Raw genomic sequence first — 15,637 nt, 5'->3', positions numbered from 1 at the left:
CAATTCTGCTATTTTTTTCACTAATTCATCTTTTGACCAATCAGCTCTGAAAAAGATCTGATGTGAAAAGATCTGGCGTGAAAGATCTGATGTGATTGATCAAAGGCAAATACGTGGAAAAAATATCAGAATTGGGCTGCCTGTGTAACACAGCCATAGGCCACTTTCTACAGCTAATGTGAGGCGACGCAACAACCAATGGTTAAGTGCCACATCATCAATTGTGTCATCGACTGACATCTGTCTGGTCCCAGCCACACAGGCTGTGTTTACACAGGGAGCCCAATTCTGATCTTTTGCCCCACGTTATGGGCAAAAAAGCTGATCTGATTGGTGAAAAGACCAACTAGCAGGAAAAAGATCCGAATTTGGCAGCTACAGACGCATGAACATGTATGAAATTGAATATGTGTTCAATTGTCTGTTTTTCTGTAAATTGTTGAACTGAATTTGTTTTTTTTCTTTTGTCGTCCAATCACGTCAACGGATGACTCCTGTTGAAAAACAATTGGCTCAGTCCAGAATGGGTGGGTAGAGTTCACTCTTTAAATCCGTTGGATTGGTCCATGATGTGCGAACTCCAACCTCCAGCACACCAGTGCACACCAGCTAAATGAAATCCAGAGCACCTAATCGCAATTGGGAAATTGAACCATTTGAAATGAAGTTAATTGGCTGACAGCTGTACATAATTAGCCAGCCAGGTTAGAAGGGTCTGGGATTCCTTTATGAGGTGCAACCAAAACAGCTGTTAGACAAAGCAACAGGGAGATTCTGGCAAGGTGTCTGTCTAGCATTAGTTCTGAATACTGTTGTGGTTTTCATCACTAAAAATGGCTGTGACTTTTGGATTTTCTTTGAGGTTAGTTTTTCAATGTATTTATTTGTTTGGTTTACCTTTTTCTAACATTTTTCACTGGTTATTTATGTTTAACTGTCTGTTTTGTAGTGTTTCTTGGATTTGTTGCCTGCTAATTGGAGGGATAACGTGTTCTACCCTTCAAGGTGTGTTTTGGTTTACACTCCTTCAGTTCATATTAGTCTAGTTCCGATAGCTAATGGCTGTGATTTTAACAACTGTTTTTTTCTCTTTGTTTCCTAGGTAATGCTTATGGGCATCCTGCCTCCACTGGAACTGAACCAATTGGAGCCCATGCCCAAGCGAGTGTGGTGTCTGTTCCAAATGCTAAACCTACTGGCCACAATAGCCCGGCAAATGTGATGTCGGGTCCAAATACCCCATCTGAAGCGACCGGCCCCCGCGCCTCAGCAGAAGCGACCGGCCCCCGCGCCTCAGCAGAAGCGACCGGCCCCCGCGCCTCAGCAGAAGCGACCGGCCCCCGCGCCTCAGCAGAAGCGACCGGCCCCCGCGCCTCAGCCGAAGCGACCGGCCCCCGCGCCTCAGCAGAAGCGACAAGCCTTGAACAGACGGCCCAACCCCTCAACAAGCTAGATAGGGAGATCATAATTTGGTTTGCCCAACTCCTTAATCGTCTTTCCCCTGTTACATTGCCTCCTTTTGAAGAAAAGGGCAAAGGTAACTGAGGTGGGGTAATGTGCCGACCAATGCACTTGTTTGAAATGAGGTTCTCCTTCACTTGCGTATCGTCATGCAAATTGTTTTACAAGTTGGGAGGCCACATTGGTATGAATTGTTTTTATAAGCATACGACTAAAATTGACATCTGATTTGGCGATATTGCTGACACTTTTAGGTTCTACGGTTACGCTTTTGGTTTAGCCTGGTGTTCCTGCTACTCTTGCATGATTTGTTCAATAAACCATTTGACTTTCTAAATACCTTGTCCTTCAAATATGTTCTCTTCTGCCTACCATGTGCTTTCTGTTTGGGAACAGACTGGGTCTGGAGTAAAAGGGAATGTGGTTCACAACACTGGTGTAAACAGATTTGTTTACCTTTGTTTCTGGTAGTTCAAATGCTAAAGTTCTCTAAATTGTCAGAGCTCCCTCATATGTTCATACTTTCCCTGTCCCTTTGTGTAGGGTGTTTGACTTACAGTAATTTGCCTGTTACCATAGGTGTTTAAAGAATGTGAATGCAGTTTACCTCATCGTCCCATTGCCTGTCACTAACCTGTCCCAGGGACACAAGTTTCTCCTTGACCTTATTCAGAAACATTAAAACAAGTTGACCCACTTTTGCCTGTTCAATGTTGGTCTGGCCAGACCCATGGATGCAATCGTATATGCATTCTCAATTTACAGCTGTAAGAAGCATGAAATTTGTCTTTCAGACGTATCAACTCTCAATGTGGCCTTCTGCACTATCCATTTCTACCTGATACCAATGAGGTTGCCCCCTTTAAAAGGTGCATTTTATGATGCATGCTGTACTAACTTTAATCTGGGGCCATTGTAAATGTGTTAACCTAAAAGCCTGGTGACTATTCATAAACATAACTAAAAAATACATGTTGTATAGGAAATGATAGAGACACTAGTATTTAATGCAATCGCCGTGTTAGAATTCTAAAAATAACTTCATTACGACATCCAGCTTAGGTATAGCGAGAGAGTACCCAAAAGCTGGGCGCAAACTACTAGCACAACATGCCAGCAGCATACCACCCTGCATACCACTGCAGGCTTGCTTCTGAAGCTAAGCAGGGTTGGTCCTGGTCAGTCCCTGGATGGGAGACCAGATGCTGTTGGAGGGCCAGTAGGAGGCACTCTTTCCTCTGGTCTAAAAAAATATCCCAATGCCCCAGGGCAGTGATTGGGGACACTGCCCTGTGTAGGGTGCCGTCTTTCGGATGGGACGTTAAACAGGTGTCCTGACTCTGAGGTCATTAAAGATCCCATGGCACTTATCGGAAGAGTAGGGGTGTAAACCCCGGTGTCCTGGTTAAATTCCCAATCTGGCCCTCAAACCATCATGGTCACCTAATAACCTAATAATCCCCAGTTTACAATTGGCTCACTTGGCAAGTGTGCTTGCTAAATCGAGAGGGAAAAAGGCCGTTCTAAATCCAAACAACGATTGTTCCCAACAAAGGACCCCTTGTACAACATTCTGATGGAAGATCAGCAAAAGTAGAGCCCATTTTATGATGCTATTTCATATATCTGTCGAACATTTATTTATTTATTTTACCGTTATTTTACCAGGTAAGTTGACTGAGAACACGTTCTCATTTGCAGCAACGATCTGGGGAATAGTTACAGGGGAGAGGCCTTCACAATGTATAACCACGATTTGCAGCTCTAAATATGCACATTTTCGAACAAAACATAAATGTATTGTATAACATGATGTTATAAGACTGTCATCTGATGAAGTTGTCCAAATGTTAGTGATTAATTTTATCTCTATTTGTGGGTTTTGTGAAAGCTACCTATGTGGTAGAAACATGGTGAAAACATGGCGTTGTGTTTGGCTATTGTGGTTAGCTAATAAAAATACATATGGTGTTTTTTGTTGAAAACATTTAAAAAATCGGAAATGATGGCTGCATTCACAAGATGTTTATCTTTCATTTGCTGTATTGGAATTGTGATTTCATGAAATTATATTACATCTTAAGGCCATTTCTCTGAGATTAAAGGTCAAAAACAAAAATAGAAATAGCTAATTTGACCGCTTCACGTCAAAGTACATGAACCTACGGTGTCAGGAAGAAAAGAACCAGCCATTTATCTATCGTCATTTAAGAGAAATCGTACAATGAACAATTGGTGATGTTCAAAAAAATATGTTTATTTCCCCAAAAAGTTACAGATCCAGTTGCAGCGTGTTCAGACGAATCCGTTAAGGCGAATTTCGGAACTCTGCGAGATTTCTGTGATTTTCTGAAATAACGCACACTCATTCAACCCTCTGTAAATAAGTCAGTTCTTAACGTAAAGACTTAAAACTCAATATTCTACAAGAGCCTACCCCAAGAAGGATATGTGTTCACTTTCAGCTTCCTGTGTCAACCGGAAGTTCCTTAAATGGTGTCACAGGGGCTGTTTTGAAGGGTTAATAAGGTCAGATCTTTTCAAAACTTCACATGTGTGATTAGGCAACCCTCATGAACTGTAATTCACTCATTTCTCCCAACAGATGTAAAAGAAAAGCTCTCTCTCTCTCACACACACAAACACACACACACAAACACAAACACACAGATTTTCTGTAAATTGTTGAACTGAATTTGGTGTCTTTCTTTTGTCGTACAATCATCTCTGTTGTTCACCATATGTCAAAGGATGACTCCTGTTGAAAAACAATTGGCTCAATCCAGGATGGGTGGGTAGAGTTCACTCTTTAAAACCGTCGGATTGGTCCATGATGTGCAAACTCCCCCCTCCAGCACACCAGTTCATACCAGCTGAATGAAATCCAGAGCACCTAATTGCATTTGGGAAATTGAACCAATGGAAATGAAGTTCATTGGCTAACAGCTGTACATAATTAGCCAGCCAGGTTAGAAGGGTCTGGGATTCCTTTATGAGGTGCAACCAAAACAGCTGTTAGACATAGCAACAGGGATATTCTGGCAAGGTGTCTGTCTAGCATTAGTTCTGAATACTGTTGTGGTTTTGATTACTAATATGGCTGTGACTTTTGGACTCTCTTTGAGGTTAGTTTTTCAATGTATTCATCTGGTTGGTTTACCTTGTTTTAAAGTGTTCACTGGTTATTTATGTTTAACTGTCTTTTGTAGTGTTTCTTGGATTTGTTGCCTGCTAATTGGAGGGATAACGTGTTTTACACTTAAAGGTGCGTTTTGGTTTACACTAATTCAGCTCAAATCACAGTCTAGTTCCGATAGTTTAAAGCTGGCATTTTACCACAATGTTTTCTTTGTTTCCTAGGTAACGCTCATGGGCATGCTACCTACACTGGACCTGAACCAACTGGAACATCTGCCCCAGCAAGTGTGGTGTCTGGTCCAAATTCCAAAGCTACTGGTCACAATGCCCCGTCATCAGAAGCTACTGGCCACAATGCCACGTCATCAGAAGCTACTGGCCACAATGCCACGTCATCAGAAGCTACTGGCCACAATGCCACGTCATCAGAAGCTACTGGCCACAATGCCCCGTCATCAGAAGCTACTGGCCACAATGCCCCGTCATCAGAAGCTAATGGCCACAATGCCCCGTCATCAGAAGCTACTGGCCACAATGCCCCGTCATCAGAAGCTACTGGCCACAATGCCCCGTCATCAGAAGCTACTGGCCACAATGCCCCGTCATCAGAAGCTACTGGCCACAATGCCACGTCATCAGAAGCTACTGGCCACAATGCCACGTCATCAGAAGCTACTGGCCACAATGCCACGTCATCAGAAGCTACTGGCCACAATGCCACGTCATCAGAAGCTACTGGCCACAATGCCACGTCATCAGAAGCTACTGGCCACAATGCCACGTCATCAGAAGCTACTGGCCACAATGCCCCGTCATCAGAAGCTACTGGCCACAATGCCCCGTCATCAGAAGCTACTGGCCACAATGCCCCGTCATCAGAAGCTACTGGCCACAATGCCCCGTCATCAGAAGCTACTGGCCACAATGCCCCGTCATCAGAAGCTACTGGCCACAATGCCCCGTCATCAGAAGCTACTGGCCACAATGCCCCGTCATCAGAAGCTACTGGCCACAATGCCCCGTCATCAGAAGCTACTGGCCACAATGCCCCGTCATCAGAAGCTACTGGCCACAATGCCCCGTCATCAGAAGCTACTGGCCACAATGCCCCGTCATCAGAAGCTACTGGCCACAATGCCACGTCATCAGAAGCTACTGGCCACAATGCCACGTCATCAGAAGCTACTGGCCACAATGCCACGTCATCAGAAGCTACTGGCCACAATGCAACGTCATCAGAAGCTACTGGCCACAATGCCCCTTCAAGTCATAAGTCCGGCACCTCAGCACAAGCGTCCGGCCCCGGCGCCTCAGCACAAGCGTCCGGCCCCAGCGCCTCAGCACAAGCGTCCGGCCCCGGCGCCTCAGCACAAGCGTCCGGCCCCGGCGCCTCAGCACAAGCGTCCGGCGCCTCAGCACAAGCGTCTGGCCCCGGCGCCTCAGCAGAAGAATCCGGCGCCTCAGCACAAGCGACCGGCCCCGGCGACTCAGCAGAAGAATCCGGCTCAGCACAAGCGTCCGGCACCGGCGACTCAGCAGAAGAATCCGGCGCCTCAGCACAAGCGACAGGCCCCGGCGCCTCAGCACAAGCGACAGGCCCCGGCGCCTCAGCACAAGCGACAGGCCCCGGCGCCTCAGCACAAGCGACAGGCCCCGGCGCCTCAGCACAAGCGACAGGCCCCGGCGCCTCAGCACAAGCGACAGGCCCCGGCGCCTCAGCACAAGCGACAAGCCTTCAACAGACGGCCCGACCACTCAACTAGGGAGATCATATTTTGGATTGCCCAACTCCTTAATCGTCTTTCCCGTGTTACTTTGCCTCCTTTTGAAGAAAAGGGCAAAGGTAACTGAGGTGGGGAAATGTGCCAACTAATGCGCTTGTTTGAAATGAGGATCTCCTTCACTTGACAATTGTTTACAGGGGTGGACGATACAATGGTATTAATTGTTTGTATAACCATATGACAAAAATTTACTTCTGATTTGGCGATATTGCTGACACACTTTTAGGTTTTACGGTTACGCTTTTGGTTTAGCCTGGTGTTCCTGCTACTCTTGCATGATTTGCTCAATAAACCATTTGACTTTCTAAATACCTTGTCCTTCAAATATGTTTTCTTCTGTCTACCATGTGCTTTCTGTTTAGGAACAGACTGGGTCTGGAGTAAAAGGGAATGTGGTTCACAACACTTGTGTAAAAAGATTTGTTTAGCATTTGAACTACCAGAAACAATGCTAAAGTTCTCTAAATTGTCACAGCTCCCTCATATGTTCATACTTTACCTTTCCCTTTGTGTAGGGTGTTTGATTTACAGTAATCTGCCTTTTACCATCAATGCCTAAAGAATGTGAATGCAGTTAACCTCATCGTCCCATTACCTGTCACTAACCTCTCCCAGGAGCGCTAAAGTTTCTCCTTGACCTTTATCAGAAGCACTTAACATAGCGCTAGTGGTCAAACAATCTTAAAATAACGTTCCCAAGGTAAACAGACATTTTTCTCTGGCCTAGATCGTAAAATATTCATATAATTTCGAGATTAGGGTAAAACACTCAAGTTTGCAAAACTGTCAAAATATTGTCTGTGTATAACAAAACCTATTCTGCAGACAAATCTAACCCGGAAGTGATCATTAAAAAAATATATCTTTCCTGGACTGTCTTCCATTTAAAGGGGTATCAACCGGTTTTCTCAGGCTCTGACCAGGCATTAGACATAGTGTCAGGCTTTTATTTTGAAAATTGAGCGTGATTTTTCAAAAGTAGTCAGGTGTCCTCTGAATAGTTCTTGCGCGAGAGGAGCTCTCCATTTTCCTTTTGTCTTTAAATGAATAGGTTATGGTCCGCTTGAAATATTATCGATTATGTTTGTTAAAAGCCCCTGCCCAGTCATGTGAAATCCATAGATTACAACCTTCTAAATTAGTCAATTGACTAATTTCCTTATATGAACTTTAACTGAGTAAATTTGATAATTGTTGCATGTTGTGTTTATATTTTTTCAGTGTATAGTACCAGTCAAAAGTTTGGACACACCTACTCATTCAAGGGTTTTTCTTTATTTTTGCTGTTTTCTACATTGTAGAATAATAGAAGACATCAACACTGTGAAATAACACATGGAATCTTGTAGTAACCAAAACGGTGTTAATCAAATCCAAATATATTCATATGAGATTCTTCAAAGTTGCCACCCTTTGCCTTGATTACAGCTTTGCACACTCTTGGCATTCTCTCAACCAGCTTCACCTGGAATGCTTTTCCAACAGTCTTGAAGAAGTTCCCAAATATGCTGAGCACTTGTTGGCTGCTATTCCTTCACTCTGCGGTCCAACTCATCCCAAACCATCTCAATTGGGTAGAGGTCGGAGTATTGCAGCCCTCCATAACTCTCCTGGGCCAAATAGCCCTTACACAGCCTGGAGGTGTGTTTTTTTAGTCATTGTCCTGTTGAAAAACAAATGATAGTCCCACTAAGCGCAAACCAGATGGGATGGAGTATCACTGCAGAATGCTGTGGACTCATTTGGACTCATCAAACCAAAGGACAGATTTCCATCGGTCTAATGTCCATTGCTCATGTTTCTTGGCCCAAGCAAGTCTCTTCTTATTATTGGTGCCCTTAGTATTTATATATATTTTTTTTACTTTTACTTCTCTAGGGTAGGGGGCAGCATTCGGAATTTTGGATGAAAAGCATGCCCAAATTAAACTACCTGCTACTCAGGCCCAGAAGCTAGGATATGCATATTATTAGTACATTTGGATAGAAAACACTCTGAAGATTCTAAACCTGTTTGAATCATGTCTGTGAGTATGTCCGTTCTTGCGGATCCAAGAAGGTTACGACTGCTCAGAATGAGACTGATATTAGGTAATGATTAATAAGCGACTGTTATTGAAAAAATAATTTCTTCAAGAATTTACAACAACAACTTCTTCTGTGTTGCCCCACATTCCTAATTAGTTCATTTAAACGGGTTAACAATTAAACATAGTTAGTGGATTAAATAAATAACAGTCATCACATTAAAGAAAGGCACGTCACGACAAAGGATATGTATTGGTGCATTTAAATCAACATCTGTATGTGTCTTACTAGTGGAGGCAGGTGAGATGCCTTTGGATAAACAAAAAATTGTCAGTAGCTTACTGGGTTGAAAGGCTGTGAGGTTTAGCATACCACTGCTACTGTTCTAGATGAATGTTGGGAAAATACTAGTAGACAAGGTAGTGGTTTTGGTCGGACTGTTGGAAAGCTTGCAGATGTGAGTGGTTTGAGGGAGTCGGAGGTTGACCCGTCTGTGGTAATAGGGGATGTTCCTCCATGGTTACACCAGGATCCTGGTGTTGATCTAACCTTGGTAGAGAAAAGGAAATATCTGTCAGAAGTCAGTGAAACTGGTTGACAATTCCATTGATCTATGTTTTTTACGCTTTTTTACTGCTTTTCACAGATGGCTCCAAGGATCCAGATATTGGTCGCTCAGCAGCAGGCATTTACGTTCCTGAACTTGATATGCAGATATGTAGAAGACTAACAGATGAACTGTGAGTATACTCAGTTGGTGATAATAGTTGCTCTCCAGTGGGTGTTCTACTGGGTAGAGGTCAGGCCAAATGTAAGATCAGAGACATTTTGATAGATGTGTGGCAGAAGAGATGTGGCGCTGAGCACAAGGGCCGGAATTTATATGCCCTCCAAAGAAAGTTCGGTGGACCAAGATTGAAAGGTTAGATTAGGAAGGGAGAGCTGGTGTTTGCTGGTTTGCGCTTAGGGCATTGCACATTGACCTCGTCATTACATCTGGTTGGCAAACATGTGAATGGATTGAGTGTGGAATGTATGGTTGATGAAACATTGGACAATGTGTTGTTATGTTGTTGTAAGTATGTTGAAGAGAGAAACAGATTGAAGTGTAGGGTCATTGAGGTTTGACTGGGTTAGGAAGGGATTTGGGGGATGGGGGAGGGTCTATTAGAAGTGATTAGGGCTCTTTTTTATTTTCTCAAAAGTACTGACTTAGGAAGGGGGATTCATAAATGTTTGAAACAGCAATTGTCACTCCGGCACAGTAGGTGGCGGCATGTACCTTTTAACATTGGTTTGCGGACCGCCATTATATCATAGAAGAAGAAGAAGACGACAACAACTGCCTAATCAATTTCTTATTGCCGGTGCAGATTTTTGTTAGTTGTGTCTCTAAACTCACTTTAGTCAGTTGTCAGCTACTTGGTCCGTTGTTGGTGGAGTTATTTCCTACTTAAGAGGCATATTGTTTTGTAAATAAAGGGAATGCCTAACGTATCACCTGACTACCTCAAGGTTGCCGTACCAGGATTCGTTGTCGTTGCCTGCCTTTCCAATGAATACTAGTTTGAAAAATCTTCCACACATGGAAATAAGATGGTGGCACTGAGGGCTTGTCGGTTTACTGCTTTGTTTGCTTTCTACTGAGCCATTTACTTTATACTTGTATTGTTATATATTATTATTGTTGTTGCATTGTCGAGAAGGAACCTGCAAGTAAGAATTTTGTTGGATGGTGTATACCATGTGCATTCTGTACATACGACTAATAAAACTTGAAACATGGAAAACAGATGTTGTATGTTTTTGGAGGATTTTTCATTGACAACATGACTGAGCACCACAGATTACTGTACACAGTGTGTAGTGGTGCCTGGAGAAATTCAAACATTTTGGGAGTTTTTACCCTTGTAACATGGCCAAAATTACAGTGACTAAATCAATGGAGGCTGGAGCAAAAAATAAATAAGAAATCTGGCAAATCTTGTAGAACAAGACAGCAGCAGGACAGAAAATGACCTACTAGTCTCTAAGCCACTGAATCACATTTCTTGAGGCGTCATTACAGACCCGGGTTTGATCAAAGGCTGTGCCACAACTGGCCGTGACCGGGAGGTGCACAATTGGCCCAGCCTCGTCCAAGTTAGGGGAGGGTTTGGACAGGGGGGTGGGTCTTTACTTGGCTCCTTGCGCTCTAGCGACTCCTTGTGGTTGGCCGGCCACCTGCAGGCTGAGTTCAGTCGTCAGTTGAACGGTGTTTCCTCCGACACACTGGTGTTGCTGGCTTCCGGGTTAAGAGTGCGGGTGTCAAGCAGTAGTGCGGCTTGGCAGGGTCGTGTTTCGGAGGACGCATGTGTCTTAATCATTAATAGCAATTAAATGTATTACAACTATGTTTATATTCACAATGAAATATTACCTCTACTACTGAAACTCTTGTCTGTGTCATCGTGTCAGCTAAACTGGATGCACTGTCAGAATTAAGACTACCTGACAGGCTCACCGTTGAACTCTTCATCTTTCTTGTAGAATCAAGAGGACATAAAACAATATAGAGGTAAGATAGTTATCAATTTAACGGCACGACACATACATATTTTAATATATGCTGTTCATACTAATGCAAAATTAATGTTCTTTTTTAAAGATTTCTCACAAAAACAAGCGTATCTCTGTGAAGTGTCAATGGAGCACTGAGCGTACCACAAGCGTTTTATTTTCAACGGCTTTTACAGTTATTCAGGTCTTATCATGTTCATTTTGCTTTTGGATACCCGTAGAAACATTTTTTAAATTTTCATGGTTTTGCTCTCAAAGTCACACTTTCTTAATATAAAAACAACAACATTGGATGTACACACAAAAGTTTTTAAAACATCAGGAGACTACCTTTAAGGTCTGTAAAAAATCGTATGAAAATGTGATTTTTTTTTTGTGTAGTTACACTTTAATTCAAGTGAGCAGGCACAGAGTACTGTTGTTGGGTTAGCAGTGTTTCTGTAGCACATATGAGATGGAGTTTGCCGAACAAAAGGCCACTTGATTGATGCAAGTAGTCATGATATCATTCTGACAGGTCATTCTGATAGGCTACTTTGTAGCTGGTCAACATTTAATAGAGAAGGTTTTTGGGAAAGCCTTTCCATCTATCAGAAGATAGTACTGATAGAAATAACTATTTCTATATTTTATCTGTTCCTTATTTGTTTGAAACCTGGACCTTTTTTCTTCATATTATGAGGCATGTCTTACCTTGCTTCAAAGTAGCCAAGCCAAAATACTACCATAGAAATGTTGAGGGAAATATTTTATAAACTCATATGTGCTCTCCTGTTGTTCAAATCAACTTTCCTTCAATGTTTAGAAATCATTGTCTGACTGCCGACACAGTGCGGATAGGTACTTATCACAGTATGAGGCCGTTCCTTATCATGCTAGAACAAAATACATACCTACTCTGTAGGGATGAACCTGACTTTGACTTACAACTTGACTTTGAGCCAATCAGAGAGCACGAACCTCCACGTGGGTGAGCGACAAGAAAAAGGAAAAAAAGATGGCAATTTTCATCAGAATTGTTCTACCTAAATCAATAACGCTATATAATAAATAAATAAATATATATCAAGTCTTTATATATTTTATGTCTAGCTAAGAGTTTTGTGTTTGAAGAAGGATTTGTTGTTAGGTTTGATAATGTAAACTAGCTTATTAGTTAGCTATCTAGCAAGCTAACGTTAGCTTCACACACACTTCATATGAAACTAATGGTGTGGTGAGTGCATGATGCTAGCACAACAGCTAGCTAGCTAGCGAATCATGGTAACCATTTTGCTAACTTTAGCCAGGTAGCTAAAACATGCATCTATGGGCTGTATGCAGTTATGTGGAGTGGATACAATTGTTTCCTTGTTAGCTAGTCATCTAGCTGTGGCCATTTGACTAGTATCAACAAGGTCTTTCTACAACACCAGCACAGCTAGCTAACATTGACTAGACCATAAAGCAACACACACAGACATGCATTGCCAACAAACGCTACCTTCTGGATTGTAATATTTTAACAAGGCTGAGTGGTTGACGACTTCACAATCTTTTCTGTGTGAACATAAAAGAGATTGACTGACGACAATTTTCGGAGATGTTAAATACTAATCGTCAGGCAAACATTTGACAGTCCTTCCGGTGTGTCTGAGCTGTAACGGATATTACCATCTCTGTCCAAATATCTGTATATGAAAATGCTCAAATTAGAGGTGCAGTACTGGAGCTATAGGAGGATGGGCTCATTCTAATGGCTGGAATGGAATTGATGGAACACAGTTACCAATATGTTTGATATGTTTGACTCTGTTCCATTGTTTCCGTTCCAGCCATTACAATGAGCCAGTCCTCCTATAGCTCCTCCCACCAGCCTCCTCTGGTGTGGTGCACATTTTAGAAGGTAAACTGCATTTTGGAACATTCTGCATAGGTCTACCGCTGTGTACACATTCATGCGCTTAAAATGTGAAGAAATAATCGTTTTTCAACATTTTAAGGTGAACATTTTGAGTCGTTCCATCAGCCTTGTGAATTGGTACAGCATACACCTCCACTTTACTTCTTTGATACACTTCAGTGGGTGTTAAGAATTGATTATACGAAATGTCCACTGAAAACAAAGTGATATACCTGCGTATAGCCTCCTTTACACCACTGACTGTACGATTTGAGAAGGGTACTCCTCCCTCATTGCTGTTGCCCGTTCACATCATCAACCGGTGCACTGCGGCTCAGGTTAGTAAAACTCCCTCAAAGGCTATATTTACAAAGGCACCCCAATTCTGCTATTTTTTAAAACTAATTCATCTTTCGACCATTCAGCTCTGAAAAAGATCTGATGTGAAAAGATCTGGCGTGAAAGATCTGATGTGATTGGTCAAAAGGAAAATACGTGGAAAAAATATCAGAATTGGGCTGCCTGTGTAACACAGCCATAGGCCACTTTCTACAGCTAATGTGAGGCGACGCAACAACCAATGGTTGCGTGCTACGTCATCAACTGTGTCAACCACTGACATATGATGTGATTAGCTGATACTTAAAATACTTATCAAGGCGATGTCAGATCTGTCAGACGTCAGCAACGTCTAAGCTTTGGAAAGTGGCTGAAGTCTGTTTGGAAGCAGCGATAAACTCCCTCATAGTCTGTTTGGTCCCAGCCACACAGACTGTGTTTACACAGGGAGCCCAATTCTGATCTTTTGCCCTGCGTTGCTGGCAAAACAGCTGATCTGATTGGTGAAAAGACCAATTAGTGGGGAAAAGATCAGCATTTGGCAGCTACAGACGCATGAACATGTATGAAATTGAATATGCGTTCATCAACTGTCTGTTTTTCTGTAAATTGTAGAACTGAATTTGGTGTCTTTCTTTTGTCGTCCAATCATCTCTGTTGTTCACCATACGTCAACGGATGACTCCTGTTGAAAAACAATTGGCTCGATCCGGAATGGGTGGGTAGAGTTGACTCTTTAAAACCGTCGGATTGGTCCATGATATGCAAACTCCACCCTCCAGCACACCAGTTCACACCAGCTGAATGAAATCCAGAGCACCTAATCGCAATGGGGAAATTGAACCAACTGAAATGAAGTTCATTGGCTGACAGCTGTACATAATTAGCCAGCCAGGTTAGAAGGGTCTGGGATTCCTTTATGAGGTGCAACCAAAACAGCTGGTAGACAAAGCAACAGGGAGATTCTGGCAGGGTGTCTGTCTAGCATTAGTTCTGAATACTGTTGTGGTTTTGATCACTAAAATGGCTATGACTTTTGGACTCTCTTTGAGGTTAGTTTTTCATTGTATTTAGTTTTTGTTTTACCTTTTTCTAAAACGTTTCACTGGTTATTTATGTTTAACTGTCTGAATGTTTTGTAGTGTTTCTTGGATTTGTTGCCTGCTAATTGGAGGGATAACGTCTTCTACCCTTCAAGGTGTGTTTTGGTTTACACTACTTCAGTTCAAATCAGTCTAGTTCCGATAGCTTAAGTCTTGATTTTTACAACTTTTTTTTCTTTGTTTCCTAGGTAACGCTTATGGGCATCCTACCTCAACTGGACCTGAACCAACAGGAGCCCATGCCCAAGCGAGTGTGGTGTCTGTTCCAAATGCTAAAGCTACTGGCCACAATAGCCCAGCAAATGTGACGTCGGGTCGAAATGCCACATCTGAAGCAACCGACATCCGCGCCTCAGCAGAAGCGACCGGCCCCCGCGCCTCAGCAGAAGCGACCGGCCCCCGCGCCTCAGCAGAAGCGACCGGCCCCCGCGCCTCAGCAGAAGCGACCGGCCCCCGCGCCTCAGCAGAAGCGACCGGCCCCCGCGCCTCAGCAGAAGCGACCGGCCCCCGCGCCTCAGCAGAAGCGACCGGCCCCCGCGCCTCAGCAGAAGCGACCGGCCCCCGCGCCTCAGCAGAAGCGACCGGCCCCCGCGCCTCAGCAGAAGCGACCGGCCCCCGCGCCTCAGCAGAAGCGACCGGCCCCCGCGCCTCAGCAGAAGCGACCGGCGCCTCAGCAGAAGCGACAAGCCTTGAACAGACGGCCCGACCCCTCAACAAGCTAGATAGGGAGATCATAATTTGGTTTGCCCAACTCCTTAATCGTCTTTCCCCTGTTACAGTGCCTCCTTTTGAAGAAAAGGGCAAAGGTAACTGAGGTGGGGAAATGTGCAAAACCAATGCACTTGTCTGAAATGAGGTTCTCCTTCACTTGCGCATCGTCAGGCAAATTGTTTTACATGGGTGGACGCTACATTGGTAGGAATTGTTTTTATAACCGTACAACTAAAATTGACATCTGATTTGGCGATATTGTTGACACACTTTTAGGTTCTACGGTTATACTTTTGATTTAGCCTGGTGTTCCTGCTACTCTTGCATGATTTGCTCAATAAACCATTTGACTTTCTAAATACCTCTTCCTTCAAATATGTTCTCTTCTGCCTACCATGTGCTTTCTGTTTGGGAACAGACTGGGTCTGGAGTAAAAGGGAATGTGGTTCACAACACTGTTGTAAACAGATTTGTTTACCTTTGTTTCTGGTAGTTCAAATGCTAAAGTTGTCTAAATTGTCAGAGCTCCCTCATATGTTCATACTTTCCCTTTCCCTTTGTGTAGGGTGTTTGATTTACAGTAATCTTCCTGTTACCATAGGTGCCTAAAGAATGTGACTGCCGTTTACCTCA

General features: G+C 43.3%; 2 protein-coding genes across 3 annotated transcripts; both read left to right on the top strand.

The window, feature by feature from the left end:
• The first annotated feature begins 722 nt into the window (after nucleotides 1–722).
• LOC129825543 (uncharacterized protein DKFZp434B061-like) lies at nucleotides 723–1,777 on the top strand. The gene is made up of 3 exons (XM_055885717.1): nucleotides 723–862; nucleotides 950–1,005; nucleotides 1,103–1,777. Exons 1-3 carry the CDS (start codon nucleotides 834–836, stop codon nucleotides 1,543–1,545), a joined length of 528 nt encoding a protein of 175 aa, XP_055741692.1. The 5' UTR covers nucleotides 723–833; the 3' UTR covers nucleotides 1,546–1,777.
• A 2,682-nt stretch (nucleotides 1,778–4,459) lies between these two features.
• LOC129825542 (uncharacterized protein DKFZp434B061-like) lies at nucleotides 4,460–15,363 on the top strand. 2 transcript variants are annotated; one of them, XM_055885715.1, is made up of 3 exons: nucleotides 4,460–4,586; nucleotides 4,671–4,726; nucleotides 14,527–15,363. In XM_055885715.1, exons 1-3 carry the CDS (start codon nucleotides 4,558–4,560, stop codon nucleotides 15,105–15,107), a joined length of 666 nt encoding a protein of 221 aa, XP_055741690.1. In that variant the 5' UTR covers nucleotides 4,460–4,557; the 3' UTR covers nucleotides 15,108–15,363. The 2 variants fall into 2 exon arrangements, with proteins under 2 accessions (XP_055741690.1, XP_055741689.1); XM_055885714.1 differs by lacking the exons at nucleotides 4,460–4,586; nucleotides 4,671–4,726 and adding exons at nucleotides 14,117–14,242; nucleotides 14,333–14,388 and having other exon boundaries at nucleotides 14,482–15,363.
• The last annotated feature ends 274 nt before the right edge of the window (nucleotides 15,364–15,637 follow it).

This window comes from Salvelinus fontinalis, chromosome 27 (assembly GCF_029448725.1).
Source record: "Salvelinus fontinalis isolate EN_2023a chromosome 27, ASM2944872v1, whole genome shotgun sequence".
Lineage (NCBI taxonomy): Eukaryota > Metazoa > Chordata > Actinopteri > Salmoniformes > Salmonidae > Salvelinus > Salvelinus fontinalis.
The sequence above is the reverse complement of the archived record's forward strand: the minus strand, read 5'-3'. Positions and strand labels throughout refer to the sequence as shown.